Here is a 23,704-nt window from a genome sequence, read left to right on the forward strand (position 1 = left end):
CTTTGTTGGCTCTTTCACAAGATGGGTGGTGGTGATGGTGGTGGTTTTTTTAGAGCATGAACTTACTCCTGTTTTGGTTTTATCGTCAACTCTGGAAATTTTAAAAAGTCACTTTCAGTTTGGAAGCAGTAGCACTTTTTCTGTTTATTTAAAGTGAAGGCAAACTTTTACTTTTATTGCTCCTGTTTAAAAAGCTTTCAAACCATAGGGCTGGAGAGATGGCTTGGTAAGAGCTCTTCTCCATCAGAGGTCCAACGTTCACACCAGATAGTTCACAAACACCTGTTACTCCAGTTCCATAGGATCCAATGCCCCCTTCTGATCACAGGCACTGTGTGGGCACGTGTGTGCGTGCACCTGTGCGTGTGTGCACACACACACACACACACACCTTTTTAAAGAAGTATTAAAGTGCTCTATAAAAACCGCTGTGCCCAATCCATTGTAGGGGAGTTGTCCTTTTTTTTTTCTTTCCTTCTCTTTTCTTGAGTACTTATGCTGTTTTATTTGGGCATTTATTTGCATATCGTCTCCCTTCCATTTATCCCTTAACTCTCCAAATATCTTTTAAAATGAAAATGTGCATATATTTCACCCACTTTTTTCTTAAGAAATGCAAGCAGTTATTGTAGTTGTCATATTGTCTTTCATTGTTTGGATAGGAGGGACACTGGAGACTGAACCCAGAGTTTTGACCTTCCACTGAACTATATTTCTAGCCCTAAATGAGTCCCTCATAGAGGAGTGAAGGGGGAAACCCACCTATTCAAGTGTAAATTTGCCTTTAGTTAGCCTATCCTGATAGTTTTGCTGTCAGATACTAAAGCAAAAATAAGGAGGTCCTGTTTAAACACATCCGTTTTTTTTTTGTGTGTGTGTGTGAAGCAAGAGTAGTTTATCAGAAATGTTTCCTTTTTTTTTTTAAAGATTTATTTATTTATTATGTATACAGCATTCCTTCCATGTGTGCTTGCATGGCAGAAGAGGGCACCAGATCTCATTACAGATGGCTGTGAGCCACCATGTGGTTGCCAGGAATCGAACTCAGGACCTCTGGAAGAGCAGGCAGTGCTCTTAACCTCTGAGCCGTCTCTCCAGCCCCCCAGAAATGTTTCTATATAAAAATAACATAATGCAAAACCTGGAGAGACGCCTCAGAAGTTTAAAAAAACAAAACAAAACAAAAAAAAAAACCACTTGGATTTGGTTTCCAGTACCAGAGTGGTGGCTCACAGCCATCTGTGTTCCAGTTCTAGGGGATTTGATGCCCTCTTCTAACCTCTGAAATACCAGGCATGCATGTGGTGCACATACATACATGAAGGCAAAATATTAATAAAATAAAACAAATAAATCTTTTAAAACTGTGTAGCAGTCACTTCTGTCCTCTTGGTGTTTATAGATTCTGTATGCCAATGAAGGAGAAAGTAAGAAGGAACCAGAATTTCCAGTGGAGCCTGTGGGAGAAAAATCTAATTATATTTGCCATAAAGGACATGAGTTTATTCCTACTCTTTATCACTTCCCAACTAACTGTGAGGCCTGTATGAAGCCACTGTGGCACATGTTTAAACCCCCTCCTGCTCTAGAGTGCCGTCGGTGCCACATTAAATGTCACAAAGATCACATGGACAAGAAGGAGGAGATCATAGCACCTTGCAAAGGTGAGCTGGGAAGTGTTTGCTGTGCTGTTACTTTGGCTTGGGTCATTTTAAACACATTAATTTATTTCAAATAATTCTTTTTGTAGTTTATTATGACATATCATCGGCAAAGAATCTATTGTTATTAGCAAATTCAACAGAAGAACAGCAGAAATGGGTTAGTCGGTTGGTGAAAAAGATACCTAAGAAACCTCCAGCTCCAGACCCTTTTGCCCGATCATCTCCTAGGACCTCAATGAAAATACAACAAAACCAGTCTATCCGGCGGCCCAGTCGACAGCTTCCTCCAAACAAACCAAGGTAATAAGTAAAATATGGTAAAACAGTTGAAGCTGCTTTCTTAAAAGTTGCTTTTTATAGCCAGGCAGTGGTGGCGCATGCCTTTAATCTCAGCACCCAGTAAGCAGAGGCAGATGGATCTCTGTGAGTTCGAGGCCAGCCTGGTCTACAAGAGCTAGCTCTAGGACAGGCACCAAAGCTACAGAGATGCCTTGTCTTGAAAAAAACCACATACACAAAAAAAGTTGCTTTTTATATCAAACTAAAAACTTGGATAATTATGATTTTCCTTTTCTTGATATTTTAATGAGTCATTGGAAACCAAATATTTTAAACTTACAGTGTATATGTCTTATTCTCTGATGTGGCTAAAAAATATATATATTTTTGAAGTTACAGATATTAAATTCAGCCAAAATCTAAAGGTGATATTTTATTACTTTTGTATATAATCATGCTATTTTCATCCTTAATAAGCACATGGACTAATTAGTGATTTGAAAAATGGCATTAAGATTATACACAGATGTTTACGTATCAGGTGCACACACACATTACAAACTTCTTTTAGTTAGATAATCTGAGAAGCAGAACTGAAAGCAGTTTCAGTTTTAATTTACATTGATTAGTGCAAAACAGTGATTTAAAGAGCAATACAGTTCAGCTTGAGATGCAATGCTGAGTGACATGGGCACTGCTTGGAACTGAAGTGTCAAGGGTGGTCTTGATATAGAGAAATGCTGAAACCGTTTTATATGGCTTCACTGACTGAAGTCACATTACATTGGGATTCAGAAGTACAGTTTCTTGGCTTATTAGGTACCAGACATTTGTAAACATGGCTTTTCATTGGAGATGAAGGTTTGGTTAGCTGATGGACAGAATCTTAGGTTGGTCAGGGATCTGATTTCAGCTGCTTTGTTGCCTAACACAGGACCTTCAGTATATAATTGATAATGTGTTTTGCTTTTGTTTTCCGACTTCTCATATGAAACTTCTGGAAGTAATATCTCCAGGAAACAATTTAGAATGACAAAAGTAGATTTGGTGTTTCAGTAGCAAAATGGTTGGATATTTTGTGTGTGAAATATGATAAAATAGCTGGGCATGGTGGCGCACACCTTTAATCCCAGAACTTGGGAGGCAGAGGCAGGTGTATCTCTGAGAATTTGAGGCCAGCCTGGTCTACAGAGTGAATTCCAGGGCAGTCAGGGCTACATAGTAAGATCTTGTCTCAAAACAAAAGAAATATGAAATTAATGTAAAATACTGACTACATGATAGTAATTAAGCTAAAGGCTCTCAAAAGGTATGCACTGATCAGGTTGGATTTAGGAATATGAATAAGCACACAGAGTGTTGGGGGAGGAAACAGAATTAAGAAGAGGCCAAAACAAAGGTCTCTAAAGGAGGATAGAGGTTGCTCAGCAGTTACAACTACTACTCTTGAAGAGGAAGTTAGTTCATAGCACCTGCTTCAGGTGGCTAACAGCTGCATATAACCCCAGGCCCAGGGTTTGTTTTTACAAAAAATGAAAATAAATAAATCTTACTTTAAAACCTTAAAAGAATTGAGAGACAGAGAAGTCCATTTTGTACAAAATGTCTAAAAATTAAGTTTTTATTATTAATATTGTACAACTGTTAATGCATAAATGCTGTTTTAATACTTTATCTCTGTCTTCTGTGCTTATACTCTGTACATCTGATTGGGTAGCATTAAAAAGTATAGGTTTATTTAGTACATGGTTCTGGAGGCTAGGACAGCTAAGCAGCATGGCACTAGCATCCAGTGAAGGCTTCTTGCACCATAACTTGGCAGAGGGCTTCATGAGCGGAGAAAGTTTTCTTTGTATAACAGAACTATCCCCAGGAACCCACTCATCTCTGAAATGACTGAAATGTCCTCCTAAGGGCCTGCTCTTCAACACTGCCACCTGTGGATCAATTTCCAACAGATAGATCTAGGGGTCATATCTAGGCAGACCTGCCTTTTCTGCCTCCTAAGTGCATCAGAAAGACCATGTGCCCAAGGACCAGGTGTTTAGGTCCAAATAATGTAGACTCGGTGTCTGCACTCATAGCTGTAAAGTCCACTGTTTGACAATGACGTGAGCAGAAATGGACAGTTTAAAGATGGGTTTGGAAGTGCTACTTTTAGAGTGTGTTCTTGGTCAGGTGGTACACGTCTTTAATCCAGCACTTGGGAGGCAGAGGCAAGCAGATCTGAGTTCAGGGACTACATAGCAAGACCCTGTCTCTACAAAAAGAAAGACTCAACCTTACTGAGTTTAAGTTAAATTAAAGCCGTACTTTTTATCTGCAATGTTATGTTGTGCTGAGACTGGGGAAGGACAAAGTAACAGGCAGTAACAGTGGTGATGTGGTGCTGGAGAGCAAGCCTGGATCCAATTAAAAAGGATAGATAGATTTTGCAAAGAACTTTAACTTGTTTTAATACCGATTTCTCACATAATTGTTTTAATACCAGTTTCTCAATGACTTACTGAGTACTGATAGTAAAAAAATATGTGTAGAAGAAAAAGTTTAATAAAGAAAGATTTTTAAGTAGAAATAGCCAGAATTAGGTGACTGAGTGGAAGAAAATGAAGAGATGTTTTAAGGACATAATTGCACTAATAACCTAGTATTTATAGTTTTAATATAAATTTGCAACACTGGGGGACTGGGAAATGGCCCAGAGAGTAAGAGCACTCGTGCAAGCATGAGTACCAAGTAAAACTTGGGTATGGTAGTGCGTGCCTGTAATGTTACAATTTGCGAAGCGGAGGCTGGAGGATTAGGAGGAGTTCAAGGCTAAGCCTGGTCTATACAGTAAGCTTGAGGCCAGCCTAGGCTGCATAAAACTTTGTCTGAAAAAAACAAAAACAAAATAAAAAATTATTCAGTTTATTTAAACATGTAAATAATGAGACCTTTCTACTTCTGCCAATCATATCCAGATCTAAGAATGAGGTCTGAGATTACTGGGTAAGTTATACACAATCAAGTTCAAAGCCACTGACTGTTATTCACAGATATAACCTTAGGGGACCAGAAAGTTTCTTGGCAAAAATTCATGAGCATCATAGTTAGGAATAATTAAAGTTCCCCCCACCAAGTCTTAAGGTGATAAGTGTTACAGTATAGATTATTTAGTAGGAAGTAACAGATCAGGGGTGAAGAGATAACTTACTTAATGGGTAAAGGCATCATACCTTGGACCCACATGGTAGTAGAGAAATTATTCCCACAATTGTTCTCTGACCTTCAGGCAACTTCCATGTTGTATGTATGCACACATACAATAAATAAATGAGCTTAATTTTTAAAAAGCTAAAGGTTTATATAATCTGAAGGAAGAGTAGTGTGTTAATTAAGATTTCTAATTAAAAAGACACGATTCATCTTCCTGTTTTATGTCCAATTCATTTAGCGAGTTACATGGACATTGCCTCTTCCATGTTTTCTCTGCCCTAGTTTCCATATTAGAACATAGCTGTTGGTGATCCACTCAGCAGGTAGAGTTGAGAGATCTGTGTTCCCCTTGTTGATCCCTTCCAAAGTTTTATCTTTTATGGTGTAATTTATTAAGCAACAGGAAAAGGCAACTGTCAACTGATAATGTAGTTTGTTTTATACTTCTCAAACTGAAAATCAGTGTAGCTACATCTTTATCTGGACAGTAGGAATCAGTGTAAAGGGCAAATTATATTCTTAGCCCAAGTAGTATCTGTTTTGGGTTCCCCCAGAGAGCCCTTCTTCATTGTGCCCAATCAGCATGTTCACACCTGCCCACACCTAAAGAAAAAATTTACTGGATGTTTCCATTGGAACTGTTGGCTATGCTGCTCCTAAAGGGACACCCCTTCTCCTCCTCCCCCCCACTACCTGAGACAGGGTTTCCCTGTGTAGCCCTGGTTGTCCTGCAACTCACTCTGTCGGTCAGGATGGCCTTGAACTCACAGTGCTGGGATTAAAGGCGTGCACCACCACACAAGGAAAACACAAGTACTCAGCTCACTCCAGCCATAGTGCTCTCTATGTTCTGCAGTCTGTAAAGATCAGAGCTATAAACTTGCCAACCTCCTGTTACAGATTGCTTGATTTGGCATTTAAAGACTGGGATTGGTCATTTGATGATGTTGATGGTGATGATGATGACGATGTTTTTGATTTCTGAAGAAATAAATGGGTAAATCAAAATGAATGAGTTCTTAGTACTTCCATGTAGTGCATGTGGTTTGCACTTGGACTTTCTTTTCTTTTTTGAACTAGTTTTGACATTTTATAATGTTTTTAGTAGGATATGATTAAAAAGTAGTTTTCAGAAATATTTCTAACTAGAATTTCCATAGCAAATGTAAGTGAAATGCTATGTTCAGATTCTTTATTGGCTATCAATTTTCAGTATTGTTGAAATTAAAATATTTTATCTTTCAAGTTAAGTATGGAGAAATAAAAAAAGGAAAAAACTCTGGTACCCTTGATTCATTCCAGAGAAGCTGTATACAGAGAATTAAAACTTAACAGTGTTTTCAGTCTCAGACTAGTTTATGAACATAGCATTCTTTCTCCCTTCATTCTTTCTCCTTCCTTCTCCTTTCTTCTTTCTAACTTACAAGAATTAAAACCATAAAAACTCTATAAATCTGATAAATTCAGTGATGTATCTTTCTGATTTGTCTTTGCAATACAGCGAAATGTTTGCAAGAATTTAATACTACCCTTGCTAAAAAAAGAATATGAGTAACATGCTGTGAACAATTCTGTGCTTTTAAGAAATGTAAAGCTGGGCATTTTGGCACACTTGTAATCCCAGCCCTTGAGCAGTGGGAAGCCAAGAAATGGCAAATTCAAGGTCATCTTCCAGCTACATAGTGAATTTGAGGCTAGTCTAGGCTGCATGAGACCTTGTCATTGCAATATGCGAGGCCACAGTTCCCACTCAACAGGCTGAGACAAGGCTTGTGAGGTCCATACCAGTGCAAGTGAGACCTTGCCTCAGAGGACGGAAAAGAATTCAGAATGGTTTGCTTAATTAATAACAAGACTGAATGAAAGTTAAACCTCGTGACTTTAAATCTTCAAGTAGACAACTATTTGTCTCAACTGAGCATGTTGTGATGGCATGTACTTAGATCGTGTGATACTGTGACCTCTGTATGTAGGCTTGTGACTGTCTTTACACACACACACACACACACACACACACACTACAGTGTATTTGTTCCTATTTTAGCGTTGTATTGTTTTGTGGCAGGGGAGAATGGAACCCAGGGCCTTGGGCTTGCTAGACAAGTGTTCTACCCCTGAGCTATACTCTAGAGGCTAGAGTCTAGCCCTTTATTCCTATTTTATAGATATGGAAAATGTGACTTGAGGTCCTATAATTAACTATGTAAAGCCTGTCCAGAAATCCTGCTTTTTTGGCTATCTAAGGCAGCTAGTAGATCAGTGTTCAAACAAGATCCTTGTAGTATAGTGGTTCTCATGCTGTGGTGATCCCCAACCATAAAATTATTTTTGTAGCTACTTTATAATTGCAATTTTGCTACTGTTATGAATTGTAAATATTTTTGGAGATAGAGGTTTGCCAAAGTGGTCATTATTCACAGGTTGAGAATCACTGCTTTAGCACAGTGTTTTAATCCTAATATAACTGATTAACTGCATTAAATGTTTATGGCCGATATGGGTCTTAGAAAGTCCATTGTTGTATTTAGAAAGAATGTAATTGCATGTACCTAAAACTAAGTAAAGTAATAGAATTAAGTATGTTGATGCATGAATTGAGTGTTAGAAATACAGAGAATGTAGTTTAATGATAAAAGTAAAATGTTTTTTCAGGGAATTTAATTTCTCTTAACTTGAGTGTATCAACTAACATTATTTTCCTTCCTTTCTAGCTAACTGCCTTCTATGAAAGCAGTTATTTAGGTGATCGTATTCTTCCAGCCAGAAGACTGAAATATGATGTCTCAAAACTTAATTAAAAAGCTGTATTCTACTGAGACACACACACACACACACACACACACACACACACACACGTTTCCCCTGAAATCATGGAGAAGTTTTCTGGGCTGTTTTGAAACAAGCCGAACAGCAGTGATTGGTGAGTAAAGGTGTCATGCAACTCTTCAAGACTTGTAAGCTCTTGGCAGTCACACTACATTGCACAGAAAGGTTGAGAAGAGCTTAAAGAAATCACATTTTGGATTCAACAGAGGGTTTCCACCAGCACATCGGCCAAAAGAATTTGGGAATTGATCCCACTACAGTGATGCTGACTGCATCTTTAAGAAGTGACCATGATGTTGTGTTCATGTATGTATGTACATATGGGTTGAGCCTCATATATATACACACATACCACACATAAAAGCACATTGTACTGTAATACTGCAAGAAGGTATTTTTAACTTACCATTTTATTTTTTTATACACATTAATCAGATATCATTACTTCAGTTGCAACTATGCACTTGTATAAAGCCATACTGTTGGAATTTATATCCTTCATCCATGTACCTGATAGGAGATGCATGTTTGTGTAAACAGTTAACTGTAATAAGAAGTTTGAAGTTAATTATTCCAGTTTCCTAATGCCTGTGGTAGACAACTTTATCCATTTTTGAATGCCTTAATTTAATTTCTTCCCTGCCCCCCAAATCTCAGCCCTTTTCTATATTTAAGAAAAGAAAGAACAAGTATTTACCAGCTCTTAGGCTGCAGCTCGCTTTGTGGGAAAAACAGTGCACTCTTTACACACAGTAGTTGTGTCAGTGTCAGCCTGTTTGGTCATAGAAACAATAACGGATTACATTGGAACTAATGTGTGTGATGTACATCTGTTATTATGTAATCCTTTTTTACAGGCTTCAGCTAGTCTGTGACTACAAACTATCTCCTTTGCTTTGAACTTGCTGGTTACCCCAGATACATTTTTATTTATGGTAAAGGCAGTTTTTCACATTTTCATTTAAGATTCAAAAATTGTCTCAAATATTAAGAAAACTAACATGTGTTGTATATATATTTTAATATTTAAATATCCTGAAACAAACAACTGTATGGTGGTATATCAGCTTTGATATTTGGGAAGAGGCAGCCTCAAAAGCGCTTACTTTGATTCTCATTGTTAAATGCTGCTGAGGTTAGAGAACAGGCAGCATAGGCCCTGTTGTCCTGTGGGCCCAGGTAAGTGTGCTTCACCCCACAGCAGAGTGTAGCAGTGGGCAGCATCAGGCTCTGTACATATGCAAAGTTCAATATGATATTGAAATGTTTGCCTATTTCAGTGAAGCCAGGAGACAGTTTTCATTGCTTCCCTCTGGGGTCAGTGTAGAAATGTTGTAAAAAGTTCGATCCTCATAGATTTTATTATGGAATAGTGGCCTTTGGCCTACTGGTATACTAAATCCCAATCCTGTGACCTTCAGGTGGCTCAGTTGCATCTTTCATTCCATCTGTTAATGGATGTGCATGCCATTTCTCTGGAAGCAAGCTGTGCTCTGTAGCTCTGGTTCAGAACACAGCTTCCCTCCCTCCCTCCCTCCCTCCCTCCCTCCCTCCCTCCCTCCCTCCCTCCCTCCCTCTTCAGATTTAAAAATGAAAATATATAAAATTTATATAGAAGAACTATTTCCATTCATTAGAGTTGTTTAAAAGGAGACTGAATTAATATTTTATATAAAGATTTTGTTACACTATGGGAGGTTCTATCCTATTCTGAATTGGAGAGTATATATATATATATATTTTTAATAAACTTTATTAAGGTGAAATAATGTCAAGTTTACAAATGAATAATTGAAGTATTTGAGTAAAAAAGGCAGAAGTTTAAATTTTGGATGCTGTGCGTGTATATATGTATTAGAGATTGGAGAATCATGGTGTGATGCAACTGTACGAGGCAATTAATGTGAAGGATTCAGGGGAATAAAACATTCTGAGGGGCACAAAATCTCTCCATGGAGCTTCTTCACGGTTTAACAGGGATTTATAAGGTCATTTGTCCAAGTAACAGAATTTTGAGTAAAAAAGATGACCTTAGAGAAGTCAGAAGGGATTTGTTTTCCCTGTTGTCATTTGCATGCACGTCAGTGCACACACCTGCCAGTTTTCTTCCCAACCCAATGGTCATTTACAAGAACAACCTAATTTTGTGCCAGTTTTGCTTTTTCTTGAGGCTCCCAAACCTTCTAGATAGATGGCTATCAGAGCAAATGTTGCTTCCTTTATTCAGTTTGTCTCAGAGCCATAAATACTTCCAATTAGGATCTAAAAGAAAGGAATGCCAGGTTTCCTTGGTTGGACACTTTTGCTTTGTGGAAATAAAAACAGAAGTAAAAGAAAAACTAAGTCCGGTATTACTGATGAAAATTAATGTAAAATTAATTTTTAAGCATTGCTTTTAGAAAAGCAAAAAAAGTTCAATTGAAAGTTTCAAATGCCCCAGTTAACTAAAGGGTAAGTGAGCTGGTAATCCCAAGGAAAGGCTGGTGTTTCTGGCAGACCTTTGGGAGGCCATGGATCCTAGAGGAGGCTCTGCATCAGTTCATGTGTAGATCTGGTGAGAAGTGCTTGAGGTTCCTGTTGCTGCCATCAGTCTGTTAGATTCCTGGGGTGATGTGAAGAATCTCAGACACCAACTTATCTTACAGAGATGCTCAGAACAGCATGCCGAAACCCCAAGTAGAACAAGTAGCCTCCGTGCTCTCAGGCCCCTTGACTGCTACTGATTCTCCTTTCCTGCCTGAAGGTGGCTTCAGCTCCCCTGGCTCGTGGAGGTGCCACAGCCAATGTTAAAGCACTTTGACAAGCGCTGTATGACAGTGCTGAGTGTTGTGCCCTGGGGCCTTGCCTTGTTCCCTTCCCTGTGGTGACTTTTGTTTAGAATTGTAATAAGTTATAAACTGCATGATTTAGAGAGTCATCTTTGATCAGCCATCCCCCTGAACAACAAAAAATCATACCCTCTTGATTTATTTTTATTTTGTTGCATCTTTGTAGTAATGTAATTGTATTTTTATGCCTGCTTTTTGTTTAAGAAAAATAAATAAAAGAACCTAAATGTAAGCATCTTTTCCTGTGCAGTAGTTGTGGAGTGCTGCAGCTTCTTAATGTGTCTCTCGAAAGGGTGCGGATGGAAGGTGGGTGATGTCATCATAGAGGAATGCTTCTGCCCCTGAGTCACTGTGGGCTTGCAGACTCACATATCTGGTTCCAGGTGGGGAGGGTAGAGGACACAGGGTGCCTTTCTGTCTGAAAATAGTGAGTGGTGGGCGTCTTCTAGAAGGTGCTTCCTTGGTAAGCACTGGCCGTCCTCTGGTCTCAGGTTGGGTATTCTGTGAATAAACTCATCTGGAGACAGTGTCTGCCTTTCAGGGACTGTCGGTTTGAAATATGGTAGAGCATGTGAGATGGCTACAGTCACCCAGGTGTTCCCTCCAGAGGTGGGATTTGCTGAACAGGTGGAGGCAGAAAGCTGAGTTTGAGGCTAGCTTGTCCTACAAAAGGGTAAGTTTTTTATTTAAAAGAAGTACTGTAAGCAGTGGTAAAATAAAAGTGCTGTTTGAATATACCTAAAACTCTTGTTGGGATAAGACCATAATTTATATTAACTAATGGTCTGATTATCAGTGTGTGAGAGATGAACTTGGGTTTTGTTTTCTGACACTGGTTGAAATAACAATAGGGTGGTTTATGTTTAGATGTAAAATTTCTCTCCTGGGTCTAGGGCAATCGTCCTAACAAGATTAGCTAGCTTACAGAGGAGCTTTACCTACATAACTGAAAATTCATGACAGTTAAGATCAGTGGAATTCAACAAATGAAAGTTTTATTTTATACAGAAAACTAAGCATTTTCCAGTAAACATCATTACTTACAGTATGGCAGAATAAAGACATGCACATATAAGAAAGTGCACTTTTAAGTGTCAGGTTTATAAAACATCGGAGGAAGTACTGTAAACAGTGCTTAAGATATGTTACTTTAGTAAGAATAAAATACCCAAGAATTGGGTATGACTTAGCAACACTTTTTAATGCATACCTTGCAGTAGCTAAAACCTGTACTAAGTTCCAGCAATGTAACTGTGAGGTACAACCCTTTCTTTTTTTTTAAAAAAAAAAAAGGCTGCATTGTGCTTAAATCGGGAAGGCCATTGAGATTTCCTCACCTAAACAGAGATCAGGGCTCTGTCTGGAACTCCTTAAGGCACACTGTGAAGTGTGGGAGCACTCTGTTAGCCTTGCTTGCCTTGAAGGGATGTTACAGTGCTTTATGACATACAAGGCCAAGCCCTTGGTCATGGAAGGGTTAAACTGCCCAGGTGTGACTAAGCAGACCCCACTTCTTGTGGGAAAACTATTTAAGACTGAAAGAACTTAGTCATGACTTTAAGGGTTTCTTGGGCAGCATCCACCATTGCGGGTGTCAAGCCAGGTTTGGTCGGTTCCCTCTGTAGTCCAGCATTCTCGCTGCTCAGAAGATGGAAGAAGGCAGATAACAAGTTGAAGGGTAGCTTGGGCTACATAGTGAGACCCTTCCCTCTCCCCCCCCCCTCCCTCTCTCTCTCTCTCTCTCTCTCTCTCTCTCTCTCTCTCTCTCTCTCCAAATAAAACCCAGTATCTCAGTCCTACCGCAATCTATGGGTGCAGGGCAAGGAAATGGGCAATTTTAAACAAGTGGCTTTTTCCTTCTCTGAGTCCCGTCTGCCATGTAGCACAACCTACCTCAAACTCCCAAGTGCTAGATTGTAAGTTTGCACCTCCATATCCAGCTAAGAGGCTTTTCAAGTCTGATTTAAAGTTTTTGATATGATTAACTAGTAAAAGACTTTAAATGTAGCAATGGAAAGCAACGGTGCATCCCCTGGTTGATTTATTTGAAGTCCACTGTGTGTAGAAGGAATACATCCATCACTCAGCTTTGGTAACAGGCTTCCGGTAGTGCAGTACTGTTACTGTTACCCATATATTTAAAGCCAACATGATCACAAAACGGGTAAGAACTGAAATAAAAAGAAAGTTCCACCATTAAAAAAACAACAGCAACATTATACTGCTTTCAGTAGAAGCCTACATAAGGTTTGCCCCAACCCCAAATGAAATGATGAGACTCAGAACAAGATTGCTTTCAGACATTTCCTGGGAAAGACTTCCCTGCAGAAGTGCCCACCTGGGCGTCTGGCCATGCGTCCATGCTGCTTCGTTGAAGTAATGTGATTCTGGCTAAGATGTGCAAGACCACTTTACTTATATCTTGAAGACAGGTGTCTCAGAATGCTGCTTTCTACAAAGACCGTTCTAGTAAAATATGGTGGACCCTGCCTGTGGACCCATGAGAGGCTGAGGCAAGAGAACTGCTAGAGGCTCTAGGGAAAAGCCAACCTGGGTGGCACAGTCAAGACTCCACATCATATGAAAGTATTCCTGAGAAAACAGCCCTGGGTCGGTACATGTTATATAATGAAGTGACCATGAAAAAGTGACCCATGGACAGAACAAGGGCGTTTGACATGCCCTTGAAGACTGTTTGTTTTATGACAGGGTCTCTCTGACTCTAGCTGACAGTGACTTTAAACTCCTGATTTCTGTGTTAAGGATTGAAGCCAGGGCTCCCCACATGCATGGGAAGCCACTTTATGAAATGAACTGCAGCCCCACCCGACTTTTGAGATGTCTTTGTAATGGTAAAATACAAACAGCGTACTAGCCACACTTTTTATTTTGGACAGGATCTCTTTATGTAGCTCCTGGCTGTCCTGGAACTTTTTATGTAATCAGGCTAGCCTCAAACAGAGATCAGTCCGCCTCTGCCCGAGTGCTGGGGTTAAAGGTGTGTGCTACCACAGGCCCCAGCTGGCCATGCTATTTCTAAAAGCGAGTCACTCAGAACAGTGGTGACAAGTGCAGACTGCAGTGGGAGCATTCTTGGTCTTTTAAATATAAACTTTTTATATGTGGGCTCTCTGCTTTGTAATTACATCCATCTCCCTCCTGTGAACTCAAGTCCCATGGAGGAGAGTTAGGTCTGTCTCCTTTTCTATCCCGCCACTGAAGTCAGAGCTGATAAACCTCCCAAAAGGGACTTCACTCTTCTGAAGCTTGCTTTCTCAAAAAAAAAAGCCTGGTGTTGAGGACATTTTTGATTTTTTGAAACGGGGTTACTCTGTAGCTTTGGAACGAGCACTGTAGACCAAGCTGGCCTCGAATTCACAGAGATCCGCCTGTCTCTGCCTCCCGAGAACTGGGATTAAAGGTGTGCGCCACCACCGCCCAGCTGAGGACATTTTCTAATAGTTATTGGATAGGTTTCTGTTTCTTCACTTTTCAAAAATGCTGTGTTGGAAGTTGAAAAGAGCGTAAGGGATAAACTCTCGTTCAGTTAACCAAAGTACTTTCTTCTCTCAGCTTTTCGGTGTGTGCACACACACCCCTGTCTACCTTCCAGTATGAGCATGTAGCAAATGGCGCTACATGAGCCCTGCTTTAAAACATAGTTGGAGGTGTCTTACTACTCAAAGGTTTGTCTGCAGTTCTGACTTCTCTGGCCCCTGCCAGCCTCAATGCTCCTTTGCTCCTGGTCACATGTGTTCTCCTCTGATCAGACCTTTATTCAGCACTGAAGGCCTCACTTGGCAGATGACTCTCTCTGCTCCCACAGAGTAGGAAGGGTTCCTCTGCCACCCACCCTGCTGGTCTCTCTTGTTTCAGAGACCGGGTCTCCCTGGCTGGTTTGGCTCTTTTGCCTTAGCTGCCTCAGTATACAGGATTATAGATGCAAGCCACCACACCCAGCTGCCCTACTCTGAAAACCCATTTCACGGCATACTTCAACAGTTAATTGTGGGAGTCCTGTCCAGTTTCCTTGCTGAAGTAGAAACTCCAAGACGAGAACTGACTCCCATGGGCATATTCCTTCCCATGGACTGCAAGGAGTGGATGAAGACTAATGTTTTGTCCTCTGAATCCATAGCCCAATTGAACTAAGTGGGTCTGTTAAGCCTTATGATGTGTTCTAGGTTAGACCAAAGTTACCCCCCCACACACACACACACATACAAAAACAAAAGAAAGCAAACCCCAGGAAGTCAAAAGGAAGTTTTGCTTACTTGTGAAATCATTGGTGGTCATTAAAGTTGTTATTATTCGTGCTGTAAAAGAAAATTCATAGCAGTATGTAACTTCTCACACATTTTGTATTTCTGTTTAGCTCATTCCTTTCTATTTTACTATATAATACACGTTAACTTCTTGAATGACTTTGATAGGGGACCCTTGTTAATGCTGTATTGTGTAAACCTCTAATGAGCAGCCATACACCCTAGCCCTGGCCCATTCTGTAGGAGCTTCTCTAAGAAGCATTTCTAACAGTAGCGCAGCACTGCCTGGGAGGGCCCTCATCCCTCCTTGTGCTCACCCCTCCCCCCAAAACAACAAAAACAATCTCAAGTCTCATTTGCATATTGAGCTTCCGGTTATTTTACGTGAAGAAAGGCTCCCACTAATTAAAGTGTTTGTGTGTGTGTGTGTGTGTGTGTAAACAGGCTGGAGAGATGGCTCAATGGTTAAGAGCACTGGTTGGTTTTCAAGGAACTGGGATCACTTCCCAGCACCCATGTGGAAGCACATAACCCCAATCACAGAGAATCTGACCCCTTTCTGGTCTCCGAGGGCACCAGGCATGCCTGTGGTACACATACATAAATTTAGGTGTAAAACATCATATGCATAAAATTAAACAAAAATAATGTTTTTAAAATTATGCAAATTTGAGACAAGGTCTCATTGTGTGTCACTGGCAGATCTTGGAATCCCAGAGCCCCACCTGCCTCAAATACTGAGCACTGGGATTAAAGGCACACATTACCACATTTGGCAGAAATTCTTTAAGCATTGAACTCCACCCCATTTTTCACAAATAACAAAACTAAGACTTGAAGAAGACAAATTCTTCCTGTCTAACCAGAGTTCTTTTGTTAGCTCCTTTCTCTGTAGTGAACAGGACCCTGGGTGACAGTTAAAGCCACAGTCTGTATTACAGCCCCCTTGTACACAGGGGTACCTTTCCTTAGCAGGTTCTGTTGCATAGTTAATTGCAAAAGTATTAGTACACAAAAGAAGACTCTGATGTCCCTGGAGAGTGGTGGCCTTACTTGCACAGGTATAGGCAGAGAGGCCCCAGGACAGTGCACTCACAGCTTCCGAGTCCTGCACCTTCCACAGATACTGGAGCTGGGCAAACTTACTGGCCGCACTGATGACAGTGCATAAGTTCTGTTGTGGAAAAAAAGTGAGAAAGTCAGGAGCCTGAGAGGACAGAGGAGTGGATGCAGTACCTTTGTAAACACAGTTTATTCTCTGGAGAGGTGGCAAAGCTTGTGAAAGCTAGTTCTGTGGCCCTGGGAATTGAACTCAGGTCATCAGGCTGGGCAGCAAGCGCCTTTAACCACTGAGTCATTGCATCGGCCTGGATACAGTGCCTTTTAAGCCAAACTTTCAAGACTAGCAGTCTCCAATGTGCCAAGGTTTGAAACTTCAATTTGGTGAAGGATGACGCTCATCTGCCTCTCTGGTGGGGTATGAACTGGCCTGGCTGCAGATGCACCCTGCCTTCTCTCTCCTCAGAATAGGTCTGTTGCTAAATAGACCAACTTCCAAACTGTTCCTCATTCTTGTCAGTTATCTCTCAGACAAGAAAGCCTTGCAAATTGGCTGTCAGACCATCATGCTCGCTGCTAAGCTCAGGCCAGAGGGAGACCACTACAGTCATCTAGGCTGGGCAGAATGGCATGAGCAGCATTCAGAAGTCAGGGAGATAAAGTTAGGAAGGGCCACAGAAAGTGGTGTGTTTGAAAGCCAGGCGAGAGAATCAAGTGAGTGCTATAGAAATCCTGATCTGTAGTGAAACTTCAGAGATGAGAGGCATGGGGCCTGACTGCTGGCTTTCAAATGAGTGACAAGTCACAGGGCCTTTGACAGGCTCTGCTTCCTCCTTGTCTGGGCACCTGGCTGGCCTCCAGAAGTCCTTATGGGTGGGAGATGGGGCTACACGGGAAAGAATTGCGGAGAAAGGAGTGTCAGAGTGTATCTGGGCAGAGGAGGGAGCAATGCGTTTGCCAGGCTTAAACAGACAAAAGTCACAATGGGAGCTGGGCACAGATGACCTGCAGGAAGCCTAGACCCAAGCAAGGAATGCTGTGAAAAAGGAAGCTCTTGAGAAATTGGGGTGCTGGATAAAGCAAAGGAAGGTGGCAGGACCAGCTTAGTGTGGTGGGGAGGGGCCAAAAAGGGAGGGACACCATAAGTGGCTTAGGTATAGCCCAAATGGACAAGTTAGTGACATGTTCGCTTTTCAAGAAAAAACAACTTTTGAGTTGGAGCGGGTAGTCTGGGAGCAGGCCATAAGAGAACCTGGTGGTGTTATCCCACAAAACAGTCTGAAGGCAGGGATGTGCATCAGCTGCACGTGTCTACCAGAGAGCAGGTGTGATGGAGGAAACTGCCTTGGCCCATCTGATAGGCCAGCCTTTAGGTGGGTGGAGTAAACAGAACAGAATGCTGGGAGGAAGAGGAAGTGAGCTCAGACGCCATTTGCTCTCCTCTCTGTGGCAGACGCTATGAAGCTCTGACCCAGGATGGACGTAGGCTAGAATCTTCCTGGTAAGCGCACCTCGTGGTGCTACACACATTAATAGAAATGGGCCAAGCAGTGTTTAAATGAATACAGTTTGTGTGACGTTATTTTGGGGCATAAGCTAGCCAGGCGGTTGGGGGCTGGGTGGCAAGAACGCAGTCCGCAGCTCCCTTCAACACAGATGCACAGTGAGCACTTGTAGGGGGACTGAAGGAGGAGTCACAGAGTGGGAAGAAAACAGGAAAGTTATCTTAAAACTTATGCTGTCAGGGATGGCAAGGTGGCTCAGTGGGTGGGGAAGACTGCTGTGGGGCCTGATGACCTAAATTCAGTCCCCAAAACCCACAAGATGGAAGAAGATGGCTACAAATCTCTGCATGCATCCCCACCCCCATACACAAATAAAAGGGGGAGTTCACCTTAGTGTTCCCCTTGAGCCCCAAACCTTTCAAAAATAATGTCTTAATATTTGGCTGGCATTGCCTTTTCATCCTCCTCAACATAGCTGCAAAACATGGGTGAAACCCCACACTCTAAAGCAGTGGTTCTCAACCTGTGGGTCTCTACCCCTTGGGATATCTAACAACCTTTTCACAGGAGCCAGCTGAGACCAACGGAGAGCACAGCAGCAGTGGAAATAATTTTATAGTTGGGGGTCACCACAATATGAGGAAGGTGAGAAACACTGCCCTACAGCGAAGGTACCTGCTTTTCCAGTCTCCCTCCGCTAGGGGCACCACTTACCATGGCCAGGTCGATGATCCATTTCTGCAGGCTGAGGATGAACCAGGATGACACAAATCTGGCCAAGTGCTAAGGGACCCAGCAGGGAGTCACTGGCAGCCCCACCCACCCCTCCCTTCTTGTCCTGTGCAGGCCAAGCTAGACCACAGAGGGTGACACAGAAGTCTATGTAAAGGGGCCAGGCGGTGGTGGCGCACGCCTTTAATCCCAGCACTCGGGAGGCAGAGGCAGGCGGATCTCTGTGAGTTCGAGACCAGCCTGGTCTACAAGAGCTAGTTCCAGGACAGGCTCCAAAAAAACCACAGAGAAACCCTGTCTCGAAAAAAACAAAACAAAACAAAACAAAAAAAAGTCTATGTGAAGGGGTGGGGACTGCTCTGCTGGACGGTGTCCAGTTTGGAAAAGATGCTAAGGGGTTGCATGTGAACATCTGTTCTGAGTTCAAAAGAACGGAAGCAAATTATGGGAGAAAACGCACAGATCTGTGTTCACGAACTGTGATTCATACGGCTGTAGCTACAATGCTGGTTTCCTGACCCTGCAGACTTCTCTAATGCATCATCAAAATTAAGCACTTACAAGATTCAAGCATGCAAAGGAGAGGTGTTGTGCAAAACCGGTGAGCTGTGTGTGACCTTTTTGTGGATCCGCACCCCTTTCCCACTAATTCTGTTGTAAAAGCACAGTAGTTGGGGTGTGCAATAGTAGGCAAGGAGAGGAACCATTTTCCATCTGACCTGTGCAGGATTCGTGATTCAATGAATAGGAACGAAAGAGTCCAACCAGAGCAGAAATATCAAACCATGAGGGCTGAAGGGGAGCCATAGTCAGGGCAGGAGTGGCTGGCAGGAACAAGTTACTAATCGCTGCTTTGCTTCGGGGTTTTATTCCCTGCCCTGTCTATATCCCATATGCTCTCTGCATACAGAAGAACCCCAAAGGTGGCTGAAAACAATGGTTACATTAAACTGGTGAAGGGATTAAACTAGAGATGACCCACAACAATGGCTGGTATCTAGCTGTACTGAACTCTACTAAAACATTCTCTTTGCGAATGTAGTGGGGGGCATGCCTGTAATCCCAGCATCTGGGAGGTGGAGGCTGGGGGATCAGAAGCTCAAGCCATCCTCACCTACCAGGACAGAGGAAGGCAAACACAACCCCTTGAAACTGACCTCAGAGCAGAAGTGGAGCACAGCTATACTCTTCCTTCTATGGAGAGGGGAACCTGAGCCAGGGGCTCATAGCAATCTGAGACAGTTTGTGGTCAAGACTTAACCAAGTCCTGGGGCCTCTCACTGTAAAAAGGGTACATGGTGATGTCATGGAGGCAGCAGGATTAGCTGACTGCCGTCACGACGCACTCTTGGCTTTTTTAAGGAGTTGGAAGTTTAAGAGAAGTGACATCAAATCCTTAGGAAAAAGGCTGCCATGAAACTTTACCCTCTGCGTAGGAGACGCCACAGCGTGGAGTGCTCTAATGCCTTGCCATTCTGCATGGTAAGCCTCCAAAGCAGCACAGCCACCCAGACAAGGCTCAGCCTCTAAATTACAGTTTTGCATAGGTGCATGTTTAGCGGGAAACTGCCCCAGCCAGGTCTGTGTCTACTGACAGGCACCTACCAGGTGCATCCTGCACGGGACTTAGTGCCAGGCACTGTCAGTCATTAATACCCTGGGGACATGCTCACGGAAGGAAGGAAGGAAGGAAGGAAGGAAGGAAGGAAGGAAGGAAGGAAGGAAGGAAGGAAGGAAGGAAGGCGGGCTTGAGATAAGCACAGGTGGAGCCTCTTGCTCTTAGCAGGGTGACTACAAACCTCTCATGTTCAGCAGAATCTATATCCCATGTGATCTTGGAGGGCGGGGGGGGGCAGTCGTATTACAGGGACACCACTGGCAGCAACTGTACTATCCTAAGGACTGTGTAAAGACTTGCAATGTATGAGTCTTTTTTAATTAAAAAAAAAAAAGATCCTGTTTCACAATGCAGAATATTAGCAAATGACACCCCAAATTCCCGCCCCACCCCTTTTTTTGGTGCCAAGGACAGAATTCTGAGCCTCTTGCATGCCACCATGAGCCCCTTTCCTTAGCCCCCTCCACCTCCATGTCCAGCTCAGATGCAGGAAGGATACACGGCCAGGTAGGGCAAGGCCTGCTTCACATTCCCATTGAAGTGGAAGACGAAGAGCAGGAGGATGATGTCTGAAAGAAGAGACCGTGAGATGGGCAGAGTAGCAGGGCAGGCTGGGAAGGGGGGTGGGATGGGGAGTTGTAAGTTACCTTGTGCCATGAGAATGGGGCATTCCAGGTAGGTGAGCAATGGGTTCCCATAGTAACATTGGTAGCGAAAGAAGACCAGGAACCTGGAGGTAGGATACGTATTCACGGCCCACCCTGAGACCCCGCCAGACCCCAGGCACATTTACCCAAGACTAGAGCATGCGGTCTTCACCATACTTGTGACTGCCCTGAGGATAGACCTTCGGGAATGTTGCCAGAGACCCAGAGAGCAGCAGGTCCAAGAGACCTTGAGTGTCAGCACTTTGCCAAACACCTTTACGGGTCACCTACAGTGCCTGCCACATCATATGGAGAAACTAAGGTCCAAAGATGACAAGACCATGTGAGAACTCAAGGTTAAGATGTCAGCTCATGCTCTCTCCCTGAGGATTGGCTTCTGTGCTTTTAGGGGGACCCAAACACCTGTACCCTGAGGATGATGCACGAATGCTTTGCGGTCTTTAAGGTTTCTGTGTAAAGCAATCATCAACCAGGCGTGAAGTCTCTGGTGTCATTAAAATAGCTAGGCTCTGGCCAAGAACCAATTCCCTCAAATCAGAATTTTAGAGTTGGAGCTCTCAGATCGAAATCCAAAGAGGGTCCATGCCCTCAAGGCAGGAGTCCAGTCCCTGGAGGATGCAGGCTGTATGATGGTGGTGGATGCCTCAGAGCCTGTCTAATTGGTGAGGGTCAAGCAGGCAACCAAGCAAAGCCCAGGCGGGTGCAAAACTGAAGTGACCCCCACCCCCAGCGATGTAAAGGGAAGGGAGCGGGAGGTGGGAGGAGTGGAAATGGAGACAGCAGAGATTAGGCAAGGTTTCCCTCCTATCCCTATTGTTCCTAGCTCAGGATTAAAACAACTCCAGCTCAAACTGCGGTGAGGATTAAGAAAGGAATGCGTGTAGAGTTCCAGGAGGACCTCCGGAAAGACCACACGAACTGGGAACTATTGCAGTAAACTGCCGGCAGAAGTAGGGATAAATAACTATTGGGTTTCAGTAGTGCCGCATACCCACGCCTTCTGGCCTTCGAGCTGGTCTTAACCCTGCCAAACCTAACTACAGAAACCAGCCGTAGCTGCCCGCCCACTGCCCGAAGGGAGAGAGGCTGTTGAGATTTCCAGAAAGAGCCTACTTTATCTGTACCGCGATAGACTACAAGACCCGGATGGGTCCCAGGGAACATTTCCACGGCCAGAGCTGCTGGGGTCAGCTGTTGGATTTGAGACGATTTCTGATTGGATTTGCGTGTTTAAAGCCAGGCAGCAGAGGGGGAGCTACAGGCAGGGGAGGAAGTGGTCGGCGTTCTGTAGGCATCCGAGAGCTTTCTATTCAGTCTGAGCTTCATGCTCGCGAAGAACTTAGCATGCCAGAGGACAAGTGACTCTCCTGACTTCAAACACCTGCATCCTCTAACTCCAGCCTGCATCCTTCAATCTCAAGTCTTACCCATTACCTCTCTCTGTCTCTCTCTCTCTCCCCTCCCCCCCCTTTGAAATGCACATACTCTTGTTAAACGCAGCCAACGGACCAGGGACCCTCCCGCCCGCTCTCTGAAAAGGTGCACCTTGAAACCCACCCTATCAGATGGGCGCTCTCCTCCGTGTGGATGACAGCGGGGAGGGGCTGGTGACAAACCGAGAGGGCACTGCCTGGTGCAAGATCGCGCGACTCAGGGACATGTTTCCCATTTAATTTGTTTTTCCCAACCAAAGTTTCACGACTTTACCTCTTACTCTTAACTACTTAGCCAAAGTCACCAATAACTTGGCTCCTGCAGCAGCCACTGCCCAAACCTGCGTGTTGGACCCCAGCCCAACTTCCAAACGCCTACCCAAGTTCCCCCTCTTCGTTCCCCCTCTTCATTCCCACATGGAATCATCAAATCTTGTAACTCAGATCTCAGCCCAACCACTGGTTTACAGGCAAGGGACTCTAGGCTGGAAAAAAAAAAAAAATGTGGGTGGTGCCGGGTGAGGTTAGGGTCGTTAAGGGACCGCAGGTGCAAACGGCTTCGCCCGCGGCTGGAAGGCCGTAGCTAACGACAGGGTGGAGGTAGGGGTGACTTCGCAAAATCTCTAAAATGGTCGTCCACAGGCATTTCGTACCTTCCGGGATTTGGGGAGAAGCAAGGGAGGTGTGTGGGAGCGCCCGGGAAAGCGCCTCCCAGCTCCGCGCCCCCCGAGTTAACCCTCGGTCTCCCGGATTCGCAGGCCTCCCGGGGCCTTACCCCGCCAACTCCAAAAGTAAACTGGGGAGGCTGATGCCCCGCGCACTGCGCGCCGCCAACTGCGCGTAGATCTGCGGCAGCTTGAGTGCGGCGCAAACGCCCAGCGTGCTCCAGTTGCAGAACCACAGCAGCCCGGCCTCCATGCTGCAATACCGGGAGTGCGGGGTCAGGGGGCTGCGGAATCTCGTGGACGAGAAACTAGAGCTCACGGTCCAAAGTCCTTCCGCCTTCCCGCCGGATGGGCGACGCCCCAACCACGCCCAGAGCTACTGCGCTCCGAGTGCGCCCCGCCCGGTGTCGGCTGGACTCTGGATGCTCCCGGCCCAAGTCCGCTCTGCTCTGGTGGGCCGCTCCCCTAACCTCTCCCCTCTGGGCCCCTCCCCGTCCTGTGTTTGCATGCTCAGTGCACACACCGCCCCGAATCTGCTCAGACCCCGGTACACCCTGCCCTGAGTCTGCTCCACTCCGGGTGTGTCCTGCCCCGTGTTTGTTCCACTCCAGGTGCAGAACGCCCCGAGCTTGCTCGGCTCAGAATGTTCCCCACCAGGTGTCTGCTCCACTCTGGGTGCACCCGGCCTCGTGTCTGCTCTGCTCCGGGTACTCTCAGCTCCGGGGTGGTGGCTCTGCTCTGTCCTGCCCAGCCGGGTTCTGCCTGCTGCTGATTCACTTTCCGGGTTCCACCCACGGGTGCCCTTTCTAGCGGAATGAAAATGCTGGGACAGACCAGCTCCCCAGGGGTTGGGTGGGCACAGGGCCTACCGCTCAGGCCATTCCGAGTGTTTTTCCACTCTCTGTAAATTAATCTTTGTACTTTAAACCTTTCAGAAATTAAAACTTTTTTTGTCCAACCTCGT

The 23,704-nt window shown here is 44.0% G+C and overlaps 2 protein-coding genes across 4 annotated transcripts in view; one reads left to right on the forward strand and one right to left on the reverse strand.

Annotated features, from left to right (window-relative positions):
* Rock2 (Rho associated coiled-coil containing protein kinase 2) overlaps positions 1-11,032 on the forward strand; it is a 104,808-nt gene extending 93,776 nt beyond the window's left edge. For 2 of the 3 annotated variants that reach the window (XM_057790218.1, XM_057790220.1), the window contains 4 exons: positions 1,403-1,664; positions 1,751-1,964; positions 6,042-6,138; positions 7,853-11,032. In XM_057790218.1, the coding sequence (XP_057646201.1) occupies positions 1,403-1,664; positions 1,751-1,964; positions 6,042-6,126 (561 nt within the window). In that variant the 3' untranslated portion in view covers positions 6,127-6,138; positions 7,853-11,032. The remainder of the gene's footprint in view (positions 1-1,402; positions 1,665-1,750; positions 1,965-6,041; positions 6,139-7,852) is intronic. The other variant, XM_057790219.1, reaches the window with a different exon arrangement.
* Positions 11,033-12,528: 1,496 nt separating this feature from the next.
* Slc66a3 (solute carrier family 66 member 3) lies at positions 12,529-23,371 on the reverse strand. The gene is made up of 7 exons (XM_057790231.1): positions 22,851-23,371; positions 20,622-20,704; positions 20,474-20,543; positions 18,339-18,396; positions 16,114-16,234; positions 15,070-15,111; positions 12,529-12,966 (listed from the first exon to the last, which is right to left on the reverse strand). Exons 1-7 carry the CDS (start codon positions 22,991-22,993, stop codon positions 12,875-12,877), a joined length of 609 nt encoding a protein of 202 aa, XP_057646214.1. The 5' UTR covers positions 22,994-23,371; the 3' UTR covers positions 12,529-12,874.
* Between the last annotated feature and the right edge of the window lie 333 nt (positions 23,372-23,704).

Source organism: Chionomys nivalis, chromosome 1, assembly GCF_950005125.1.
Source record: "Chionomys nivalis chromosome 1, mChiNiv1.1, whole genome shotgun sequence".
In the NCBI taxonomy this organism is placed as follows: Eukaryota; Metazoa; Chordata; class Mammalia; order Rodentia; family Cricetidae; genus Chionomys; species Chionomys nivalis.